Below are 22,850 nucleotides of genomic sequence, written 5' to 3' on the forward strand. Positions count from 1 at the left end.
TTCTAAATATAATTGCTGTTTTAACCTTTTATTTTTACCAATAATCCTATTTTAATTTCTATATCTTCTACTAATTGTTAACATTACTATGCTCACTTGTTGAAAATATATCAATTAGATCACTTGTAGAATGATTTAAAGTGGATAGCCAAAATAGTCTACATTAATTTATTGTAGCATATACGACTTGGTTTGGATTTTTTTTATTAGGAAAACTTTAAGAAAAATATTATTATTGCACTTTTTTTTTTTTAAAAAAAAAAGAGGTTCTATGTAATAAAAAGTTAATTGTAAAACATGCTAAAAGATTTTCTTTTTTTTTGTCAAAAAAACTTGAATAACCAATATATTTTAGATAGAAATTGAGAATCAAGAAAGACTTATTTTATTTTATACGTTATTTATAAGATTATAAGACGTCCTTCAAAATCTTGAATTAACCAATAGTTAAAAAAAATAATATTTTAAATAATATTTTAGAACAACAAATAGTGGAATGAATACTAAAATATTAGTCAAAAGAAATTTATACACTATGAAACTATTTGAATCATAACTTCTACGTCTTGGAATCTCAACCTTAATGCCTCCTTAATTACGTACAAAATAGACAAAAAGATGGGGAGGCAAAATAGAACAACTCAGAAGAATGAGGGCCAAAACATTAGTTCACCAAACTTCGGAGAAAAATCCTAACCGGGTTCCGAGTAGTAACATAACATTGCAAGGCTGGCTGACCGGGTTAGCAGTAGCAGAGGAATCCGGTCCATGAATTAAGAAACAGCAGAAAACCGCGTGGAGAAACACCCACGCATATTCTTTCTTGTTCTCAGGTTCTATAAAGATCCGGTGAACCCCTATTTGGTCGAACTCTCTAGAAATCCTTTCAGATTGGGCAGCAGCTGCTCAGATTTCGAAGGTTGAGATAACGCCGCTTTTCAAGATTTCACAGCTAAATTCAAATCTTCTTGTTAGCCTTAGGTAGCCGTCTCAGATCTCTCCTTCTTGCTGTTCATCCTTTGTACAACTAACCAGGTATGTGACGAATTTTAGTTTTCGCCAGTTTTTCTATCTTTGTATCTGATTGGATTGAGTGTTTGTCTCTCGCTCCTAAATGGGTTTTAATTGTTATTTTATGGGTTTCTCTTATTTTGTACTCATTCAATATGCATACGAAGAAATTTTAGTGTTTATGCCTAGGCCCTAGGGTTTGTTGCTGCTGTTTGATTACTTAGTGTAGTGGCTATACAACAAGGCTGGATGGATTTTGAGTAGATGAATTTTAGCTGGAATATTGAGTTCTTGAAGATGAAAAGTAACAAGGCTGGAAATATTTATAGCTAGGTGAATTAAATTTTCGAAGGTGGTTATTATGTTTCCTTTTTGGTTGTTAGATTTAATCGTGGCTGAAGTACAGTACTTAGTATCCGGTTCAAAATCTTTTCTTTTAAAAAAATTTGTGAAAATTAGTTGCTGAGATATAAAGCTTCATGTGAATTATGGATTGGCTGCAGACTTCTTGGAAAAAAGGATTGGAAGTGAAGAGACAAATTTTAGTTGGGCATTCAAGATTGTGACTTTCTTATAGTATTATATTGTTATAAGGTAAGAAACCCGACTCGGATTTGTACAGTCTCTTTCTTTGCATTCTTTTGTCGTGTTTATATAATTTCTCTGCATGTGTAGTATTTTGTTTATTACTGAGAAGCTGGATTTGTATTACTTTCTGCCAAATTTCATGAAATTCTCTATGAATGTTAAAAAAAAACTGTAGTTTTTTGGTGCCAATGAAGCAAACCAATTGCAGCAGTTGTCATGCCCTATGTAAATTTTGAACCTGGGAAATGTTTGTTAAAGAGAATCTCTTTTTTTCATGTGTCTCAGATGATTGTTAAAGAGAAATCTCTTATTTTCATGTGTCTCAGATGATTATTATAGAGAATCTCTTATTTTCATGTGTAAGATACAGTCAACAAAAGTGTAGGACTTCATGTGGTTGATACTTGTTTAATACCAATAACATTGATGATTAAATATTTGGCTTAAATTATGTACAAATGCTTTCAACCAATGTTGTGTTGGAATATACGTTGAATTGGTTTCTGTTGTAACCCTCCAATTCCTGTCGCTAATAAGACTATTAAAGCTTTCTAAGAAAAACAATGAAAGTCTTTTTTCTGAATGAGCTCACCAGTCTCTTTATCAAATATGGTGGACCCTGCAGCTTTTTTGGGTGTGAATTAAGTTGCCGAACAATCTGCCAGGAAACCAGCCTCATAATTTGCGAATGACATGTTTAGGCGACTGAGTATACAATCTGTATGAATTATTTGTTGTGTGCTCTCCAGAAATGATTGTCTTATAGTGTCTTTTAACTCCACCTTGACGTGCTTCAGTTGAAAGGTTTTTTTGTTTCTTTCTTAATTATGTTTTTCTTAGTGCTATGTTTAGATTTTCTTTGAAATATACATTGAAAGAAGTTTTTTCTTAATATCTGAGCTGTTCAAAATGTATTTAACTACGTCATTTTGCTCCTACAAAGGGCGTTCTTCCTTTGTGCTGAGAAAACATTGTAATTTTTATACCAATTTTGCCTTCTAGATTTCTGCACCTTCACTTCACCACGCGTTCCACTTTTAGCCTCCAATTTTCCATCTTAGATGGTTCAGAATCACTCAAATCTTGTGTGCTGAAAAGAGAATTCTTTGTTTGCTTCCAAAAACACCTAAATGGTTGTGTAAGAAGAAGTTTGCACATGGACAGCTTACTAATTGCTTAAACCAGTAAAATAACTTTCACTGTGCAGAAACTAGTCTTCGATTGTAGAGTTTCTTTGAGGGGAGAAAGACATAAAAACAATCAAAGATATCTATCATATATCTGCCAGAGAAACATACGGCTTTGCTATGTTGTACTTCCATTTGTCTTTTCTGAAACAATCAAAGATATCTATCAATTTGCTTCTCATGCTAGTTGTTGTTGATCATCTCTTTCTTGACTGATTTCCTGGTGGAGGAACTAACATTGTTTCTTTCTCTTTTTGAGATGTACTTCTGGTCATCATCTCATACCAAAATGCAGGTATTCAGTTGTATTTTATATCAAAATGGATGCCAAGAAGTTTATCCAGCTGGTCGAGGAGAAGAAGAAGCGGATGATGGAGAGGAAAGAAGCCCCTTTGAAATGGGAGCAAAAATTGGAAGCTGCAGCCAAGGCTAGAGCTGATGCTGAAAAGGAGAGAAAGATGAAGGCCACTAAGCACAAGAAAAGATCTGTATCAGGTTCTGGAAGTGATTGTAGCAGTGACAGCAGCGGTGATGAAAGGAAGTCAGCTAAAAGGCCCCACAGGAAGCATAGGAAGCATAATCACTCTGACTCAGGCGATAATGAGAAGAGGAGGGATAAGAAATCCAGACATAAGTCGAAAAGGAGATCCTCTGACTCTGGTGATGATAGCAGTGGATGTGATACTGACTCACAAGAAGAGAGGAGGAGAAAGAAGCAGAGGCAGAAAAAACGAAGGCATCATGATTCAAGATCAGATTCTTCTGGTGCTGATTACTCTGATGATGAAAGTGACATTGATATGAGAAGAAGAAATCGCATAAAGAGTCACAAGCGCCATCGGAGATCTCATTCTAGTGATTCAGAATCTGCATCTGACGATGACCATCCAGGCAGAAAGAGAAACCGTGCAAGGCACCACAAACGTTCTAGACGATCAGGTTCAAGTGATTCAGATTCATCAAGCGATGATGACACTCCAAAGAGGAGCCGTCATGCGAAACACCATAAGCATCATCGTGGAACCCGTACTCATGACTCGGTGTCCTTAGATTCTGAAGATCATTGTCGTGACAGGAGCAGATCTCTAGGGAAGTCATCTGATGACGATTTTGGTAAAGTAGAAAAGCAGAAAAAGCATCATCATCGACATGGTCATCACCACCACCGTCATCATCATAACAATCACAATCGCATCCACTCTGACGAAACGCCACTCAATGATCAGCAGGCTGGGAAAGCAACAGAATCAAATGGAAAAAATACTCTGCGAGAGGCAAATATGGACAATAGCCATGATAAAGCTGTTGAGCAGCAAACTGCTTAATGGTCCGAGTGCGCCTTCCAATGGATTCATGTGCGCCGTTTCTGTGTTGGTAACTTAGGGTTTTCTGGTTGGTGTTGCTGGAGGCTTGGAATCTGCAATTTGTCAAAGATTATATGTTGAACTGCTGCAGCAAAAACCTTTCTGATTGACATTTGAATTTACTGATTCCGTATAAATATGTAACAGCTTATCAGCAATTTATTCCCTCTCTTTGCTGTGTGGAACATTTATTTTAACAAACTGTAATGGATGCGTTTAGATTGAACAATCAACCTTCTCATGCGAATGTCTAGTTGCTGTTTGGTTGGCATGCCTTGTATCTTCATTGATCAGGCCTACATTTCTTAACATGTTCAAAATCTTTATTCATTCATGTTTAATAAAATCTCAAATGATACAAATTTCTTTCGTATTCCGTGATCAACATGACATGAATTAGCTAAACCTGCCATACAGGTCTGGGATGTTTGAGCATAAAATTAATTACTAATATGCAAACCCCGCCAAGTTAGTTGCAGTGTGGTTGAGGAGGTATGAATTTTGAAGGGTATCAAGAGACGGCAACTGGACCAATAGTTAAAAGCTATAAAATACATGAAAGTAATCACTCACTAGAAAGCATCCTAGAAGCGTAACAGTAACTACACACTAACTGTTTGGGTCTTTGGCCAATAAAGTGGGCACTCAGAAGAAACAGGCTGGCGTATAAGAAATCCAGACATTATTCTCTGAAGAATACATACCGAACTACAGCAATTGATAAGGTAGCACATAATGGTGCACGTCAAGTATTAATACAAAATTTAGTGTATCATAACTAAGGCATCGATGCTTTTGCCCACTTACTTCTGCTCCTTAAACCTCTAGAATGCCTAACTCTTAATCAAGACTGCCACGTTCACCTTAAAGCTGAACCACTGATAGGAGCTGTACTCAGTGAAGGCAGTGCTAATTAGCTGTTGCAACCCGTAGAGTCTCAAAATTGCAAATAGTGGAGTCATTTTGCGATCAAAATTCAAATGCTGAGTCATTTATACTCGGCAAGATAAAATGAATGGATAGTACTGACCGCTAGGTAAAAATAATACAACAAATACAGCCCACAAAAATTTGTTATCAGAAGTTCTTTAAGATCTTCTCTGCGGAGACTCCATCAGCGACAAGAAGAGAAGTAACCTCCTACAAGAAACAAGATCAGAGATCCTTAGTTTCCTTTCTTAATGCAAATGGAAGAAGATGCCTACTTAATGCAAATCAAGAAATATCTAAGTGGCCATAGTTTACACTTCTGGCACACTAGTTACCTAGAAGAAGAGAATTTTCATCTTCTTAATTATAAGGCAGTAATTCCAGTCAAGTGCTTAAACAAGTTTACTTTTTAAATCAACCTTCTTTTTTCGGGTTTTTTCTGGGTCTCAAACTTCTACAAAAATCTCTCCATCTTCACAAGTCAGATTATATTTGTTCATCACATCCATGATAAGAACGTGTTCCTAAATCTATTGGGCATGACCACACTTAGTAGTTGCTCCACCACCAGGTGTCAACAACCAACATAAACAACGGATGTTAAAAACACTACAAATAATCGCTTAATAGCCTATTTCTTCACGACACGGTCAAATCTAACGACAGTAGAACTCCAAAATACCTCAGCCATTGGCTTCTGTCCACACAGAACTGCACCTGTGGATTGTGGGCTAAAAATCTTTTTCGCCCTAGCAAAGGCAGCCTGCAAAAGCAATCTTATCAGGATATGGATAACAAATTTCAAAAAGCAAAGAAAAATTGAGCTACTGGAAATGAGCAGTAAAACTGTGAATACAGAATATCTCATCAAGGCAAAATCTGTGCACAAAAACCTCGTCACGTTATGACATGGTGAATAAGCTCATACCTGGACATATCCCTGCTCCCCAGTCCAAGTTTGATCAGGCTGAGATAGTACTGGCACAATTTCCACTCCAGACAATTCCCACTCTTTAAACCTATCCTGTAGTGAAACAGATAAAAGCTTTCATTTTGGGAAATTTGAAGGGAGAATTGTTGTTTTATTTGCTTTGCTTTAATTTTTTTTGTGTGTGTGTGTGTGTGAGAGAGAGAGAGAGAGATGGTATTCAATGCCAAGAACAAAACCTGATAAGCCATCCTCTTAAGATTCCTGGTGCCATAATAGAGTCTAACATCAGATCTCTTATCAGCACCAAATCCAGACTCAATCAAGGACCGAATTGGGCTGCACTCCATTAGTAGGTAGGAAGGAGTTAATTATACAGAACAGAAGTATATATATATATATATTAATACTCAATTTACCAGAAAATGATAACAGGGGCAATTCATTTTCTACTCAAGAAATTCTTATTTTGAACCAATTGACCAGACACGCTGTATTTGCAATTTGAGTCCAGCACAAATCTCATCCACTTCTAATGCATAAGTTTGTTCAGTCACTCCTATTTCTCTTGATTCTTTTCTTCCATATCAGGCCAGTATTGGCTGTATGTTAGTTACTATGAATGAAGACGAGTTTTACCTACAATTATTGTTTTGGAGAATAAGAAAAAGACAAACTTACCGTCAGACATATACATCTAAATCCTCAAGGACCAATTGTCTCAAAACCATTCCAAATATGGTATACAGATACAGTCTTATTTTCTCTAGCATTTAAATAGGCCTGCTAATTTCATGGCTGACAAACAGTTCAGTGAGCAAATTAGCAAATAAACTTCACTAAGCTTGGAATCTGTCTTGAACTACAGCTTCTGATAGCTTGAACATGCTCAACTGTGTAAAACACAAACAGTCAAAATAGTCTAAAATTTACCAACCCCATAAAAAGTTAAAAGTTTATTAATTACAATCATACCATGTGCTTAATTAGTGAGTATATAGAAGGAAAAGTTCACAAGAAACTGATCAACTAACAAATGATTCGCAAAAAAAAGCTGATTTTGAAGATCAGAAATCAGAAAACTTTCAAGCAAATATAATCAAAAGCTCAATGCCCCCATAGCAGTAAAGTTCAATACAAGTAGATATCAAGAAGAAGCAAATACTGCTTTTAGATGCTTGCAAAAACATGCAGCATTTTAACATGAGAAAAATGTGCACACAAGGGAAGGGAACCCCCCCCCCCCCCCCAACCAAAAACAAAAACATGAGTATACACACACACACAGAGGAAGAAGATCAACAAAAACCTTACTTAGAAGCATGTGCAGACAAAGCAAAAAGAAACAAATACAAAATCCAGTATCTGATTTTCTTTCCAAATGTTGAAATTAGCTGTTTACTCTTATACTAAAGTAACATGCCAAGCACTCAAAAGCATTGGAATCACTTCAACTCCTTTTCTTTCTTCACAACCGAAGCCTGCAGCCTGACTATTTTTACCCCATCATGTTATCCCTAGCTCTCTGCTAACCAACCCAACCAAAATGTTTGACACAATTCAGCATCTTTCTTCTCCTAGCCAACAAAAAGCAAACCCAGGCCTTTGACAATTATAACTGAATTAACAGGATTCTTGCAGCCCAATAAAAAATGGAAAAAGGTTTTTCCTGATTAACTGGGAGTCTAAGAATCTTCAAATTCCCTAATCCCTATTGTGAAGTAAATAACAGTGCGTCCAAAGCTCACATCAAAAAATATCTCACAAAGGCAGAGAAGACTATAGACAGGCGAAGCATTTTTTTTTTTTAATAAACAGGCCAAGCTTTGTTCTTTCCAATTGAGATCATACTAACTAATTAGGAACTGCACCGTGCATGGTGATGTTTCTTCCAATAAACTTACAGCTCCAAATTCAAACTTTCTGAATTTACCGTAGATATAAAAATTTAAATAGTGATTTTATCTGTTTTTCCCAATTTTTACCATAATATGAAATCAGGAATTGGAAATTTTTTTAGAGAATCTCTAATATTACCTGATTCCAGATCCAGTAGCGAAAATAAGCACCGTCTGGTAATCCTGTGGCGGAGAAATTTGATCAATTTCGAAACCTTTCCCCATGGCCGGAGTCAACTCCACCACATCACCTTTTTGGAGTCCACATAGGAGCTCAGCGGTAGAGCCGGCGACGCTTTTAACTAGGAATTCAAAAACACCTTTAGCAGCGGCCAAGGACGGTGGCGAAGCAATGGCGAGAAAAGACGGTTTCTCGGAGACGGGGACTTTAAGCTGGAGATACTGGCCAGCCTTGGTATAAGAAGCGGCGAGGTCAGGAGAATCGGAGACGTCGACAGTGACGTGGAAGAGCAAATCGGCGGCGGGGGAGACGGTGAGAAGAGGCGCAGAGGTCCAAGCGGTAGTGTCTTGCCGGACGGCGGCGGCGGCGGAAACGGAGAGTTGGCGGCGGAAAAGGTGGAAAAGGAGGGGTTGGGGTTTTGGTCTGAGGAGGGTGGTCATGGGAAATGATTGACTACGGCAGGGTGCATGGGAACTTATGCGAGGAAGACGCGGGGTTGGAGTTGGGGAAAGAGTGATTATGGACATTTTTTCTGGTTTTTAAGGTAAAAAGAATAGTAAGCACTTTAGTTTGCTGTTTGAGTTGGTCGTGGAGGAGACTAGTAAGCTCCGCCGCCGCAAAGGGTGGTGGACTGGGGAGAAGGGAACTGGCCTGTGGGCTGTGGGTCAAAATACGCCGCGAGCGCGATGCGCCGGAGTAATTGGGAGCTTCCACGTGGCATTTCTTGATAAGTAGCGGGCCCTACCAGTTGCTCCAATTTTGCAGGAGATACCAAATGCAGACGCCAGAACTAGAAGCGTAAAAATAAGCACAGACAGATCAGTAAAATGAAGCACGGAAACAGAGAATTACAACCTACGTTGGAAGTTTACCTGATCCGAGGAGGAGATTGTCAAACACTTATATTTTGTGATAAAGATTGATTAGAAGTGAAACGTCTTGGCCTTTTTATATTATACTGGATAAAGAAGAAAACATTTCCATACAAAAATTTGATTAAAAGTGCAACATCATTTCAAAAACATCAGCAACACATATTATAGGATAGCTTCAAATGCAGTCAATACAGGAACAGTTACTTCACAGCTATTTCGTCCATGGTTGATATTTGTTCTAACAGCAGATCATTAAAGTTTGTTCCAATTCAGGTTTCCGTGACAGTTTCATGCCTCGGCTGTAAGATACAAATGTAACAGCGGATCATTAAAGGTTGTTTTAAATCGGATCATTTGCACACCCCATTTGCTCAAAATTTTGACAAATACGAGGTAAAGCAACAGCCCGCATGTCAAAAAGCTAATGACACAGAATAATTTTGTGCTGGAAAGATGGATCAGATCATTGAGCCTAGTTCTTTGCAGATAAAAATTTCATAATTTTCACTCCCGCTTCGAGTACACAAGATTCAGGAAAAGGGGAAGAAAGTGATTCAGAAAATTCCATGGCTGCTGCTCTAGTGTTTCTAACATTAAATTCAGAGGCAAAATATACATGTCCGCCACCGCCCTTATTGTATGACAAGACAAGGCATAAGGGGGCTTTCGCAGGGGGGGCCTTGCACTCTCCGGCTCCATGTCCGTCACAATCCCACACCTTCAGTTGATATATAAAACAGAAACAGAAAAACCTGGACTCCTCAGTTCCCCAAAAACCTCAAAATATAACTCCTGATCTTGGCCAAAGCCAGAAATTTAAATTATTGATTTTCAGAATCATCAGTTAAAAAGGGTAAAAAAAAATAAAAGTCACTAAAATTCCTTATGCTGCAGATTCCTTGGCAATCTTCTCAGCTTTAGCAATGACCTCGTCAATGCCACCAACCATGTAGAATGACTGTTCTGGAAGATCATCGTAGGTTCCATCCAAAACACCCTGTAGAAATCAACAAACAGAAAAACATCAGCATATCATTTGAATTCTCTGAATAAATAGGAAGAGTCAAAATAGCCAGAGGAGTCATAATGGAAAGTAAAATGATGCAAATGATTGTTCTTAGACCAATCAAATTTCAGACTGAAGCTATACCATTGCAGCATAATGTGCAATTACATCTGCAATTGGATAGCTGAAGCAGAAACCCAATGTTTCTAAATTTCACATAGTTCAAGAAAACTAGGATTCAAAAGAAAAGCTTTCACAATTAGCACCAAAGAAATTCATGCTTTGACATTGTCAGTTAAAAACATGGGTCATTGTACCATCAAAAGTTTATATAGGAGTTAAGACATAGCATTGCAATCAGAAGAATATTCTAAATCAAATAAAGAAACTGAAGTAAAAAGCTACTCCCAGGTTCTGTTAATCCAACCTGAGATTCCCAGGACACCACATGGCATATCTATAAGTTCAAAAAACCGAAACATTCAGGTGGAAAGGGACAGTGGCAAATGTAGTGCAGACCATACATGGGCTAAAATGAAACGATATTTACCTGGAAACTGGCAATGCTCTCCTTCAACTCAACATATTTTCCAGGGGCACCCGTGAAAACTTCAGCAACATGGAAAGGCTGACTCAAGAACCGCATCATTTTACGTGCACGGGCAACTGTCAATTTGTCATCTTCACTGAGCTCATCCATTCCAAGAATGGCAATGATATCTTGCAAATTCTTGTAGTTCTGAAGGACCCTCTGTACTCCACGAGCAGTGTTGTAGTGATCCTCTCCCAAAATGTGTGGAGAGAGCATACGTGATGTGGAATCAAGTGGGTCAACAGCAGGATAGATACCAAGCTCAGAGATCTGGACCAAACATTAAATCATCAATAAATGTAAATTTTCATGTGGTCTGAAAACTTTTAAGACTTAAAAAGTCCAATTACCTGTCGAGACAAGACAGTTGTGGCATCTAAGTGAGCAAATGTAGTAGCAGGCGCAGGATCTGTCAAGTCATCAGCAGGCACATAAATAGCTTGGACAGAAGTAATGGAGCCTTTTCTTGTGGTTGTGATACGCTCTTGAAGGCCTCCAAGATCTGTAGCCAAAGTTGGTTGATAACCGACAGCAGAAGGGATACGACCCAACAAAGCAGACACTTCAGAGTTGGCCTGAAGATATACAAAGTTAAGTTGAAAGTATTCAGGAGAAGGACAGGAAAATGACATGAATTACAAGCATGATCATGTATTTCTCTTAAAGGCAGAATATAGACTTAGTCAATAAGGGCCAAGCAGCAAAAACTAGCACGAAAATTCCATTACACAGGTGCACCCACCTGGGTAAAACGGAAAATATTATCAATGAAGAGAAGCACATCCTGCCCTTCAGCATCTCTGAAGTGCTCAGCCACAGTCAAACCTGTCAATCCAACACGAGCACGAGCACCCGGGGGCTCATTCATTTGACCATAGACAAGCGCACATTTGCTTTCAGCCTAGACATTCATCAAAACATCGACACATTGATAAACAGGGTTGATAACCTGATTAAAAAATACTAGTCTACAAATAATACTAATGTATTTACCTGCTTATCACCAAGCTTAATAACACCACTCTCCATCATTTCCCTATATAGATCATTACCTTCTCGAGTTCTTTCTCCTACACCAGCAAAGACAGAAAAACCACCTGGACAAGGAAAAAGAGCACAATGCAAATGTTAAACTAAGAAAACTAGAAAATTAACCACTGAAGCCAGAATATCTCCTAAAACAACCAACCATGGGCTTTTGCAACATTGTTGATCAGTTCCATGATAAGCACAGTTTTTCCTACTCCAGCACCACCAAACAATCCAATCTTGCCTCCCCTTTGGTATGGTGCAAGCAGATCAACCACCTGAAAGAATATTTAAAAGAGGGTAAACTCGTTATACCTCTCAAACTTACACAGACTTGACAGTTAATCGAATAGAGCAAATGAAATTACATTTTCTAAGGATATAGGATAGGCTTAGGTATGAAAAATTGTCATTGTGACATTACCTTAATTCCAGTAACAAGAATTTCTTGTTCAGTCGACTGCTCAACAAAGGCTGGAGCCTCGCGATGGATTGGCAAATAGTGTTCAGTTTCTGCACAAGTATCAGTTGATTTGTAAGACACAACCCCTTCTAGGAAACAAGCTGCAATTCACATCATGCAATGGCAAAAAGTTTACTTACTGATTTCGCCTCTCTCATCAATAGGTTCTCCGATAACATTTATGATTCGTCCAAGAGTAGCTCTACCAACAGGCACCTACCAGTAGAAGGAACTTGTGAATCAAAATGGTATGATCACCACTTAAAGCACATCACACCTCGAAGAACTATAGTAAGGATATACCCCAGAAGAAACTGCAGACATAAAACCCATTAAAATGAACAAAACAATGCACCTATTTCCGTTATGAATAAGAATTAGTTAGTTCAATAGCTCAAGATTCTGACTTTATAACTAACCAGCAGCAAATACTTAGAAAAAGGTCCCAAACAACAAAACAAGATTTGCAATGCCCCTAAATTCCTTTCCTTTCCCACAAAACCCCTCTCACACGTCAAAACAATTTTAAGGACTTTTCAAATATGACCTTTCATCTTCCATTATCCATATTATATCTACTACTATCCACTACAAGCATAAGGTAACAACTCTATTCACCAATCATATGACCGTCGTCCAATACAATCTAATTTTTTCCAGCTTTCAAGGACCGTCAACTGATTGATTTGGGTTCAAGGTTCAGCCACCAATTGAGACCATTTCACATATCTCCAGTAACTTAACAAATCGTTTCATTGCACATACCATACATCCTCACATTATCCAAAGCAAAATGTACAGATCCTACCCCAAAATCCACCCAAACCTTCTAAGAGGATTCAATTCCCAACCCAAGATTTCCAGATCTCACAATAAAACAACCCAAAAACCCCTCGAAACTAACCCCATTTTCAAAAACGAACCCATAAAACATCTTCAAAAATCAAGTCTTTTTCTCAATAAATCCATCACTCACAGTAATAGGAGAGCCCGTGTTGAGCACGGCCTGGCCACGAACAAGACCTTCAGTACCATCCATAGCAATACACCTAACAACATTCTCCCCGAGATGCTGAGCCACCTCAAGCACGAGCCGGATCTGATTATCGAGCACCTCCAACGCCGTCAAGATCGGAGGCAATCCATCCTGGAATCTAACATCAACGACGGCACCGATCACCTGACAAACTTGCCCAATAGCACCTCTTCCAGTAAAATCATCAGTTATCTTCCCACCAGTTCCGCCGGCCGGCTTAGTGGAAGGAGCGGAAGCACTCGACGAGGCAGCAGCGGAGGTAGCGTAGTGGGCGGCCCGGTTAAGTAAAAAGCCGGCCGGGGAAGGTCTTGTGGAGGATTTGGAGGCGGAAGTGAATGAAGAGGATGTACGACGGAGAGAGGACGTGGAGGAACGGAGGAGTGAGGCAATTAGCCTCCGGGAAGCCATGATGGTGGTGGCGTTAGGGTTTGGTCAATAGAGAGAGAGAGAGATGACAGTAGAGTAGAGAGAGAGGAAGAGTGAATAGGGTTTGAGGAGAAATGTATAACTAGCGAGATTAGCCTGAGAGTGAGAGTGTAATGATTGTAGAAAAGTAACCTTGGAGCTGTTTTTACTGCGGTGAAAAAGTGGTATTACATGATTTTCTTTGACTTTTTTCCCCCAGAATATTCTCATTCCCAGATGAGCTCCTAAATATGTGATTATGCAAATATCATTGGATAACTATTAAGAATTAAGCAAATTATTATTGGAATATGAGTTTTAACCACATCTGGTCCATGGTTTTAGATTTTGAGAGCGAAAGATTAGGATCACTAACACACATTCAGTGTTTAGGTTAGACTAATTTTGGTGCACGAGTCTTATGAGTTATGAGATGTTATGTGCAGTAAAAAAAATCCAATTAATTACCTTGATAATCTTTTGATACTAATAAAAATATATGGTCTATACAACATGATGGGTACATTAAAAATATGTTTGCATATTACATATTAATTACTTACATTTAACATGTAAACTAAATTATACTATATTGGCATATATATATATATATATATATATATAGGTATATCACATACTGCTCTTTTTCTTAATATATTTGCTTTTAGGGGGGATTTTGTCCTAGTAATTCTAAATTCTAGTGTAGTTCATGCCTCATGGTCATGTTTACAAGTTGCCCTAATAGTGGTCGATAACTTTACAGAATTTGCATTGCAAATTACAAGAGAGAAACAACCAAACACAGTAAGATATCACGAGATGTCATCAATTTTAATGTATTCATGGTTTTTATGATAATGTAGCTTGAGTATATATATACAAGCATTAGAGCAAGCATAAGATCAAGAATAGAAGGATTTCTTTCGAAGGCAAAATCTTGGAGGTATAAAGTAATTTTCTTGTAGGACTTAAAGACAAATAGTTTCAGGTCTACAATTTTTCTTTTTATCTTAATTCATTTATGCTCATATATTTTATGGATTAATCTTTTATACACTGACAGTTTATACATCATCATCATCAGATGCACGACAACTCATCTGAATTTAAATTTAAAATTCAAATTTTATTTATGTGTCATGCATCCAATCTTGATAATATATACACTGTCCGTGTATATAAGATGTACTCATATTCTATATGCCCTCTTTATTGACCAACGGAGAAAAAATTGGATTTAGATTATATCCACTGGTCTAGCAGTATTGTGATGAATTTGTTTGCGTGTCCATGATTTAAAAGAAAACAATAGGCAATCTCATAGTTCGTTCGAGCCATCTGAACTCTGAAGCATCATCCCCTTGTCCATTGGTTATTTGGTCGGTATCTCAGAAAGAAATATTCCTCATTTGATGGTGCAGATGACAGGAAAATCAGCTTCCTTTTTTTTTTTTTTTTTTTTGCATTTGATTGGTTTACAAAGCAGTCGAGAATTTCAAACTTCTGCATGCACTTCTTATGCACTACTGCTAAAGTCACATCAAGATTTCAGGAAAAAATTCTTGCGCACTTGGAACAAGTTTGGTACGTAGCTAGTAACAGAAGGTTAAATCCAACACATTTGATTACTCATTTGCTATTTCTTTGATTAGCCTCTAGGAATGTCTCTGTTGAATCACAATATCAAATGCAGCAGCAAGGGTGAAGCAATCTTGAACAAGTGCTCTGTCTCTTGGATAAGATGCTGCAACTTCTTGTTAAGGGAGCAACTTGTGAGACTGATTCAATATCAACTTCTTCAATCCTTTATGTCAAGCAATTTGCAGGCCCTCCCTAATATACTCTAGAGTTCAGCCATAAGACTCGAAAGATTTTCTAATAGAAACATGATGGCTGCTTATCCATTTTCCTCGATCATCCCAGAATAAGTCTAGCCTCTCTTGGGCTGCTTTAAGCAGCACCATCCGTATTCAATTTCAGTGTACCTAGAGGAGAACGAGACCAATTAACCAACGGGGGTTCATTAATAAAAGCATTGGAATGATAGCAAAGGTTAGTTTGCTATCCATGTGTACTCAACAATACTAGGAATAACAAAGATACAGTGCTTTAAAGGAAGGCATGCTGGATTTGCATAGCTGACATTAAAAGTCAAACCACTTGAGTTGCCCAGATAATCAGGAAGAGCTCTTTTGGGATTAGGATACGCAACTAGAGGAGACCCTTCCCAACTCTCAGTTCACTTTAGCTGTAAGGCTTCCTATTCGGCTGAACCCTGCTCCTATCTCTATATTGTGCATATGCCAGCCAGCGGACTAAAGTATGAAGTATGAACGATGGATACACTAGAATTATACGAAATACATTTGCAGGATAATTCTTGCTATTAGGTTTAAGGTTCAAATTGTGGAACTAGCAATTTGGAGTAGAAAGGATATGAAGAGGGGTGGAAGGAAAAAAAATTAAAAAAAAAGTCATTGAATGTCCTATAAAGTGCCAGTTAACAATGAAGAACCAGGGGCAGGAACGGTTGCACTTATGTGCATTTTGCACACGATGTAACTCTGTTTATATATGGTGTAAATTCTTTCAACAACGTGTAATTTTAGAACAAAATTTTGTGGATCCCACACATGTTGTTAAAAACGAGGTACAAAATGAGATCTGAACCATACAACTTTTTTTGGCCAAATCTTGGCTGTGAACTGCTCAGGGACGATCCGTCTGATAACCGTCCCTGCCCCAAATCCAACGATGAAGGACGGTAAATTTAGACTTTCTAGGCTATGAAACACGACTAGTAGTACTTAAACGTGTTTCAAGACTCTTAGGATATTCTATGCCAAAGAACTCAGTAATACCTAAACAAGACCAATTAACTAATGTGGGTTCCTTAATAAAAACATTTGAATGATTGGAATTAAAAGCTTTAGAGATCTCCCTTAGTTCTAGCAAAGTTTAGTTTGCTATCCATGCATACTCAATAAAACCAGCAGTAAAGAGAGTGCTCCAAGGGAAGGCATGTTGGATTTGCATGGTTGACATTAAAAGTCAGCCACTGAAGTTGGTCTAATTGCTGTCAGATTTTGGGTTTAAATTCTGGACCTAGTGGCTGGAATGGGAAGGGTGAAGGAAAGACATTAAAAGTCTAAAGTGCAGGTTAAAATGAAGAACCACTGGATCTAGTAGTCTCGGGTCGGAAATTCGACACCCATTTATGGTAAAACAAAATTTAAAGGAGGTGTCAAAACATCCATTTAATTTAGTCAAATCTATATACCTACTAGCCACTTACATAATCTCCCTATAGAATAAGTTATACAAAGGTTATAGTTGTCGGGAAAAAAAATAAAAATGATGGATTGTCATACAAATTGTATGGGAAAAAAAAGTTTAAATGAAGGATTGTAAATTTAGACTTTCTAGACCATAAAGCACAATTAGTAGAGGACCTAAACATGTTATTGGACTCTGCGGATTATTTCATACCAAACAACATGTGTTGTGACCCAGGCCAGTAATTGGCCATGTCCAATACAAAAACATTAATCAAGTCAAGTCATAGACCATCTATTTTTGACCCAATCCGGCCCACTTTTAGTCATGCAGCTTGGATTTGGCGGGTACTTTTTCTCAATTGCAAGCTGCAACTCCCGCCAAAATCCCATAACAATTTAACAAGAATTCGTAACGCAAGTTGAATGCTTCGTTGATTTCAATCTAAAATCCCTATCTGGAATTCGCTTCATAACCTTCTACAATTGGGATTTTCATCTTCTCATAAAAAAAAATCCGGTTTTTCTTCCCAAACAAGATAAATTTCAGCAATAAGCAGAGGAGCTAGCTTTCATTTTAGGGAAAAACGAAGAAATGAGCGCTGTCAATATCACAGATGTCACAGTTCTGGGTAATCCGGCGCCGTTTTTGAACCCTCTCCAATTTGAAATCTCCTACGAATGCTTGGTTCCCCTCAAAGATGGTAACCTTTCTGTCTACCTTCCTCAATTTCCTCACAGATGGTTATTTATCACGTTTTTTCTGTTATTTGCAAGATTATTTGCTTATTTATGCATTTATGCATTTGACGTGTTGATATTTGTGAATCGAGGCTATGTGATGAGGTTTGATGCCTGAAAAAGGAACCCTTTTGCAGAACCTTCAATTGAGGCTTACTTTCCTTGAGACTGTTGATTTTTCTTTTCATCTCTAGTTTAGTTATCGTATTTATGGTAAGAAATTTTGCCTAATATGTAATGAGACTAGCTGAACAAATTAGAATTTGAATAAATGAAGTTTAATTGGATTAGCTTATCGCTTGTACCAATTGCCATGATAATGCATTTCTTTGAATAATATTTTTAGGTGTTTATTAGCCTTTATTCATATTGAGGTGGAAGTTTGCTAAGGTTTTATCATGTGCTAACGCTGTAAAAGGTTTCTGGATACTAAATGTGTTGTTAATCAGGTTCGTATATAGGAAAGTTCAGGGCATGTAAGTTAACCAGGGGTTTAATTGCTGGTGGTTTCGTGTGCTTTCATGAAGTCTATTTTGGCTGAATATCTGTTTAACGAAGAAAACAATCCCTAGGCTAGAGATTGCTTGCTCTATCTTGCAAGTGTATGCTGACTTCGCAGGGAAACTAATGAATTCTTGTTGGTGAATCCCAAGTATGAAGAATGTATAAGAATAAGCCTTGACATGCTTTTTTAGTAGACAGCATGTTGTCTGCTTGTCACCCAATTTGTACTGGTTTTATGAAATGAGCCAATGGAAATAGCTATTTCATGTATGGAAAGGCTTGGAATGGGGTTCAGTGGGCTGGTAATAATACCGCAAATTTTGTTTTTCGTTGCACCTTTTGTATGAAAATGAAATTATATTAGCCCAGATATTCTTCATTCATTAGAGAGATGCTTGTGAAGCTGTCTTAGTACTTGTCATTGAAGTATTACTTCAGTCAGTCAGCAAGTAGAGCTAACTCTTTCGTTACCACGTAATCGAGGATCTAGTGTAAATTTCTGATGACAGTGGAGTTAGAAGCTATTCTTCTATACTTAGGAGGTATACGACCTGTTGCCATTATTTCTGATGATATGGAGTGTGCACTTTAATGGACGTCTGACACTCGTTAAGTTGGTTTTTTGAATCAAGTTTGTCTGAAATGAATTATTATCGCATTACAAAAGTGAACAGAAGTAGTTGTCTGTGTAGAGGAGAACCAATATAGAATTCAAATATAGTGTAACTGAGGATTTTTTTTTTTTTTGTGGTTGGTTGGGGTTTGAGGGGTTCTCTAAGGGAGTATGCTCTCAATACGTGAAACCATATGCATGTAAGTGGTACTGTCTCAGCGGTTTGGATACTTGGGCGAACTTCTCTTATCTCTTTTTTTGACCTACCACGAAAATTATGGTTGTAATTGCAAGAATTAATGTAACTATAGTTTTCTATCTTCTAATTTTTGTCAACTTGTAGATTTGGAATGGAAGCTAACTTATGTAGGATCTGCTGAGGATGAAACATATGACCAGCTACTAGAGAGTGCACTTGTTGGACCAATTAATGTTGGCAAGTATCGATTTGTTTTTGAGGTAACTTAAGCCCTCTCCTAGGAAGTTCAGCAGTTGACCTTTCCTCTGGATTGCTTCTGCTTAGTTCTTACTCTGCTTCTTTTGGTTTTCCCATTGTGTGAGACAGGCAGATCCACCCGACCAAGCGAAAATTCGTGAAGAGGATATTGTTGGTGTCACAGTAATTCTGCTGACATGTTCTTATGTTGGACAAGAATTTGTTCGAGTGGGATATTATGTTAACAATGACTATGATGATGAGCAGCTAAGAGAGGAGCCACCTCAAAAGGTTTTGATTGACAGGCTTCAAAGGAACATTCTGGTCGACAAGCCCAGAGTTACAAAGTTTCCAATAAATTTTTATCCCCATAACGATGATAATGGTGAACAGCCCCAGGAATATTCTACTGACACTGCTACAGGCATTACTCATGTGGAAGAACAAGTTTCATCGCCTGATCATCACTCTGAGGTGCAACTTCCTTGAGTCCGAGCACTGAGATTTTTGCTAGATGTCTTCAGCAAATGTTCAAGTTACAAAAAATCTGGGCACATTAGTTCTACCATCTGAATTTATTGCAGGAAGAAAGCACCTGCAGTAGCTGTTCCAAGGATTGCTATCCAACTTGTCCTTCATTATTATACTTTAAGGGTGTCCAGCGAAATTGTTCAATTCACCTGTCAATTTGACAATTTTTTTGTGGACTATAATGTCACAATCTCCTTCAAGTGGGGAATGATGGTGGGTATAATCTAGCATTTCCATTCCCATTAAAAATCTCCTAGCTCATGTCGATCAATCTACAAAAGTCCCATTTAAAGTTCTCTTTTGCACAAACAACGTGTATTTCCATTCCCATTCCCATTTGAAGTTCTCTTTTGCACAAACAACGTGCAGTAACTCAGCAAAAGTATCAAAAGGGACTCTCTTAAACTCCCATTACTCACAGCCTTAGACTTCCTTAACGATTTATTAGGTTTGGCCCTAACAGCTGAATGCAATATGTTCTCATATTTAGTTTTGATCTTTAAAGACGATACAAAGTGAAAAAAAAAAAGAAGGAAAAAATTGATGCTCAAAACCGTTAAGAAAAACTAACAATCCGACATTGGTTATCCCCCTCCCCCCGCCTCTTCCTTTCTTTTTTCTTTTTTCAGTTGAGGATAAAGTAAAATTTGTTATAGAGTAATTGGCGTGTTTAAAACCATAGTTGGCCATCAAGAGAGCCTTAAGGCTCTACTTGGATGTAGGTCAAGGGGTCGAATCTCTTGGTCTATATTCTAAAAATTCAGGGCTTCCTGGAATGTTTCATCAACGGATGCGTAGGCACCCATCTAAACCGGTGGTGGTTCAGTCCCCCCAAATTCCCCCCTAGTCCCGTTGGATCAAGCCTCTCCTTATAGTATAGAGTAGGAATAAGTCTATCATATCCGGGGGAAAAAAAAATTACCGTGTTGAATTTTCCTTTTTATGTTGGCACTGAACAACTTATTTACAGATGTAACTAGGTACGACCTTGTTTTCATTAATCTTTAGAATGGTAGATAGCTTAGATTGATTTTCCAAAGAATTATGAGGAAATTATCTACACAATTTTTCTCTTAATTTTTTGACAAAAGCCATTGTATAAGATTAATCTAACATACACACACAAAAAGAAAAGAAAGATTATTCTAACACAAATTAAAATTAGAATACATTTTCCAATTGATTACAATTTTCAAGAACTTATTAATTGCCTCACATGTTTGACACTTTATAATGCATTCCAAATTTATTTTGCATTTTTGGTTCATGATTAATTGTACTAATCGTATGAGAGTGAATAAATTAGTGGCATGGTCTTTACCATATACAACATCTTGTCACGTTTTGGTATCTAGCGCTTATTACCAGAGACTTATCCTATGCCAACCAGGATTTAGAAACTTACCATATAGGAAACCAGGCACTATATATATGTATATGTATATATATAAACCATGTATAGGCGCTCACCATTCATTTGTTCTTTCGTTTCTTTTAGATAGTGTTTGGTTATGGCTCCCACCATTTATTTGTTCTTTCGTTTCTTTTAGATAGTGTTTAGTTGCAAGGAAAGTGAAGCATTGTTTAAACTTCTTGGATAGATACTATGGAAGTACTAGTGCATTGATTAGAGACTAATACATTGAAATAAAAAAATACATTCATTTGCTAAAATATTAACTAAAAGGAGCATAAAATAAGTAATAACATATTTAATTGCACAATTATTTCAAAAAAAAAATAAAAACTAACATGAAAATAAAGTTGAATGCATATACGTTTATGCTATTGCATCTAAGTAATTTATTCAAAGTCAAACCCTAAAAATAAAGAAAACACAAAAATACATCACTGTCAATAAACTAAAAATTATTTTTTTATTAATGAATTGGAAATTCTTATTAGTTACTATCCTAATGAGACTCAGACTTTCATAAGGAATTTAAGAAATCCTCACTGTATTCATGGTCTGAATGTAGGTTTTGGCATTTTTTGCACAATAAGTTTCATCCTTATCAGTTGTGTTTGAGGATAAAGCGCCCCTTAACAGCAATTTGTTGGGGAGTTTCCTTATTTGACTGTTATATTCACCTTCATCTGCTTCCACCACATCTTCCAACTCATTTTCATCTATGGTTCCATTTGCTGCATCACTTCCACAAACGATTCCCAATTCTTCAAGCATTTCAATGCATTTATGTCTTAAATTTTTTACTCTTGGGCGTGCCTATAAAAAGAATATATAAAATTATGTAAACTTTAAGAATAATTTTAATAAATAAACATAACTAGAATATGAGTTACCTTTACATATGTTTCCCGTACTTCATCTGTGCATTCCACTTTCTTCGTTGTGGAATTAAAAATAAATCCGCTTTGAGACAACATTTGCTCAATGTCTCTATAACCCCTTTTGATTGTTTTCATACAATTTATCACATTATCCTTGTTGACGTCAATATTAAATTCTTTTTTCAAAGCTTTAGCCGGCAGCAACATATGCTACATATTTGAATCTTTTATTGCATGACTTATTTCCTTCGTGGCATTGAATGGCAAGACCGTCCACCAAGCTTTTATCCATTTCAGCAGTTCATATTCAATTTTTTTGCTTGTCTTAATGTGATTGAGTAGCATTATTAAATTGTTCCATAGTTATTCAAAAAAATTTATCCGTTGAGATTTTCCCATGACTTGTTTTTCCCATGATTTTTGCTGGATGAGTTTTGCTAGAAACTTGGTAGTTATGGGAAAATTTTTTCTTATGGATCCTGACTGCTTTCTTGTCAAACAAACGGGAAAAAATTGCAAGAATCATATCTTCCCTCACTTTTCCTGTAACATTCCTGTCAACCAAACACAACAATTCAAATTTTCCTAGACTATTTTCTTGTCTATCAAACACATATAGTTGTGTTTGGATTGCATTTTTCATGATTTTTCATGGAAAAATTACTGTAGCGATTTGATGTATGTGAGGAAAAAAGGTAATAGGGAAATGTGATCACGGAAAACGACGTAATTTTCCGACGGAAAACTGCAATCCAAACAAGGCATTAGTTTCCTTTTTCTTTACATCACTTCACTTTACTTTTCTCGCGATGTACTTTTTGCACAACTTTCTTGTCAAATAAACAGAGCGTTAATGTTAATTGACATAGGAGTTTTTTGCTAAAGTAATTCAGTTCTAGAAAAATATTCCCAAGATAACACAATTGAAATAATATACCGTTTCTAATGTATTTGATGCTACATGG

The 22,850-nt window shown here is 37.2% G+C and overlaps 4 protein-coding genes across 6 annotated transcripts; 2 read left to right on the plus strand and 2 right to left on the minus strand.

Moving 5' to 3' along the window:
* The first annotated feature begins 826 nt into the window (after positions 1-826).
* Positions 827-4,403, plus strand: LOC113751537 (CAX-interacting protein 4). Of its 3 annotated transcripts, none has more exons than XM_027295576.1 (3): positions 827-1,035; positions 1,515-1,605; positions 3,046-4,403. In XM_027295576.1, the coding sequence occupies exon 3, from the start codon at positions 3,107-3,109 to the stop codon at positions 4,109-4,111; it is 1,005 nt and encodes a 334-aa protein (XP_027151377.1). In that variant the 5' UTR covers positions 827-1,035; positions 1,515-1,605; positions 3,046-3,106; the 3' UTR covers positions 4,112-4,403. The 3 variants fall into 3 exon arrangements, with proteins under 3 accessions (XP_027151377.1, XP_027151378.1, XP_027151379.1); XM_027295577.1 differs by having other exon boundaries at positions 3,082-4,403; XM_027295578.1 differs by lacking the exon at positions 1,515-1,605 and having other exon boundaries at positions 3,082-4,403.
* Positions 4,404-4,702: 299 nt separating this feature from the next.
* LOC113753102 (fruit protein pKIWI502) lies at positions 4,703-8,761 on the minus strand. Its single transcript, XM_027297196.1, has 5 exons — positions 8,046-8,761; positions 6,248-6,347; positions 6,009-6,104; positions 5,763-5,843; positions 4,703-5,290 (listed from the first exon to the last, which is right to left on the minus strand). The coding sequence occupies exons 1-5, from the start codon at positions 8,612-8,614 to the stop codon at positions 5,228-5,230; spliced, it is 909 nt and encodes a 302-aa protein (XP_027152997.1). The 5' UTR covers positions 8,615-8,761; the 3' UTR covers positions 4,703-5,227.
* A 730-nt stretch (positions 8,762-9,491) lies between these two features.
* On the minus strand, positions 9,492-13,578 carry LOC113753676 (ATP synthase subunit beta, mitochondrial). Its single transcript, XM_027297896.1, has 9 exons — positions 13,029-13,578; positions 12,193-12,268; positions 12,014-12,102; positions 11,750-11,867; positions 11,554-11,657; positions 11,303-11,461; positions 10,911-11,135; positions 10,519-10,830; positions 9,492-9,959 (listed from the first exon to the last, which is right to left on the minus strand). The coding sequence occupies exons 1-9, from the start codon at positions 13,494-13,496 to the stop codon at positions 9,846-9,848; spliced, it is 1,665 nt and encodes a 554-aa protein (XP_027153697.1). The 5' UTR covers positions 13,497-13,578; the 3' UTR covers positions 9,492-9,845.
* A 3,641-nt stretch (positions 13,579-17,219) lies between these two features.
* Positions 17,220-19,844, plus strand: LOC113754091 (histone chaperone ASF1B-like). Its single transcript, XM_027298420.1, has 3 exons — positions 17,220-17,472; positions 18,970-19,085; positions 19,192-19,844. Exons 1-3 carry the CDS (start codon positions 17,364-17,366, stop codon positions 19,549-19,551), a joined length of 585 nt encoding a protein of 194 aa, XP_027154221.1. The 5' UTR covers positions 17,220-17,363; the 3' UTR covers positions 19,552-19,844.
* The last annotated feature ends 3,006 nt before the right edge of the window (positions 19,845-22,850 follow it).

Source organism: Coffea eugenioides, chromosome 11 (genome assembly GCF_003713205.1).
Source record: "Coffea eugenioides isolate CCC68of chromosome 11, Ceug_1.0, whole genome shotgun sequence".
NCBI classification, from domain to species: domain Eukaryota; kingdom Viridiplantae; phylum Streptophyta; class Magnoliopsida; order Gentianales; family Rubiaceae; genus Coffea; species Coffea eugenioides.

Excerpts from the sequence above, each read along its gene's own strand:
- LOC113751537 (XM_027295576.1), top strand. The coding sequence starts at position 3,107 with ATGGATGCCAAGAAGTTTATCCAGCTGGTCGAGGAGAAGAAGAAGCGG.
- LOC113753102 (XM_027297196.1), bottom strand. The coding sequence starts at position 8,614 with ATGTCCATAATCACTCTTTCCCCAACTCCAACCCCGCGTCTTCCTCGC. Across the intron at positions 6,348-8,045 it reads GCTACTGGATCTGGAATCAG|CCCAATTCGGTCCTTGATTG; the intron begins GTAATATTAGAG and ends AATGGAGTGCAG. Across the intron at positions 5,844-6,008 it reads GGGAGCAGGGATATGTCCAG|GCTGCCTTTGCTAGGGCGAA; the intron begins GTATGAGCTTAT and ends TTGCTTTTGCAG.
- LOC113753676 (XM_027297896.1), bottom strand. The coding sequence starts at position 13,496 with ATGGCTTCCCGGAGGCTAATTGCCTCACTCCTCCGTTCCTCCACGTCC. Across the intron at positions 11,868-12,013 it reads TTCTTGTTACTGGAATTAAG|GTGGTTGATCTGCTTGCACC; the intron begins GTAATGTCACAA and ends ATATTCTTTCAG. Across the intron at positions 11,658-11,749 it reads CAATGTTGCAAAAGCCCATG|GTGGTTTTTCTGTCTTTGCT; the intron begins GTTGGTTGTTTT and ends TTCCTTGTCCAG.
- LOC113754091 (XM_027298420.1), top strand. The coding sequence starts at position 17,364 with ATGAGCGCTGTCAATATCACAGATGTCACAGTTCTGGGTAATCCGGCG. Across the intron at positions 17,473-18,969 it reads CTTGGTTCCCCTCAAAGATG|ATTTGGAATGGAAGCTAACT; the intron begins GTAACCTTTCTG and ends GTCAACTTGTAG. Across the intron at positions 19,086-19,191 it reads AGTATCGATTTGTTTTTGAG|GCAGATCCACCCGACCAAGC; the intron begins GTAACTTAAGCC and ends TGTGTGAGACAG.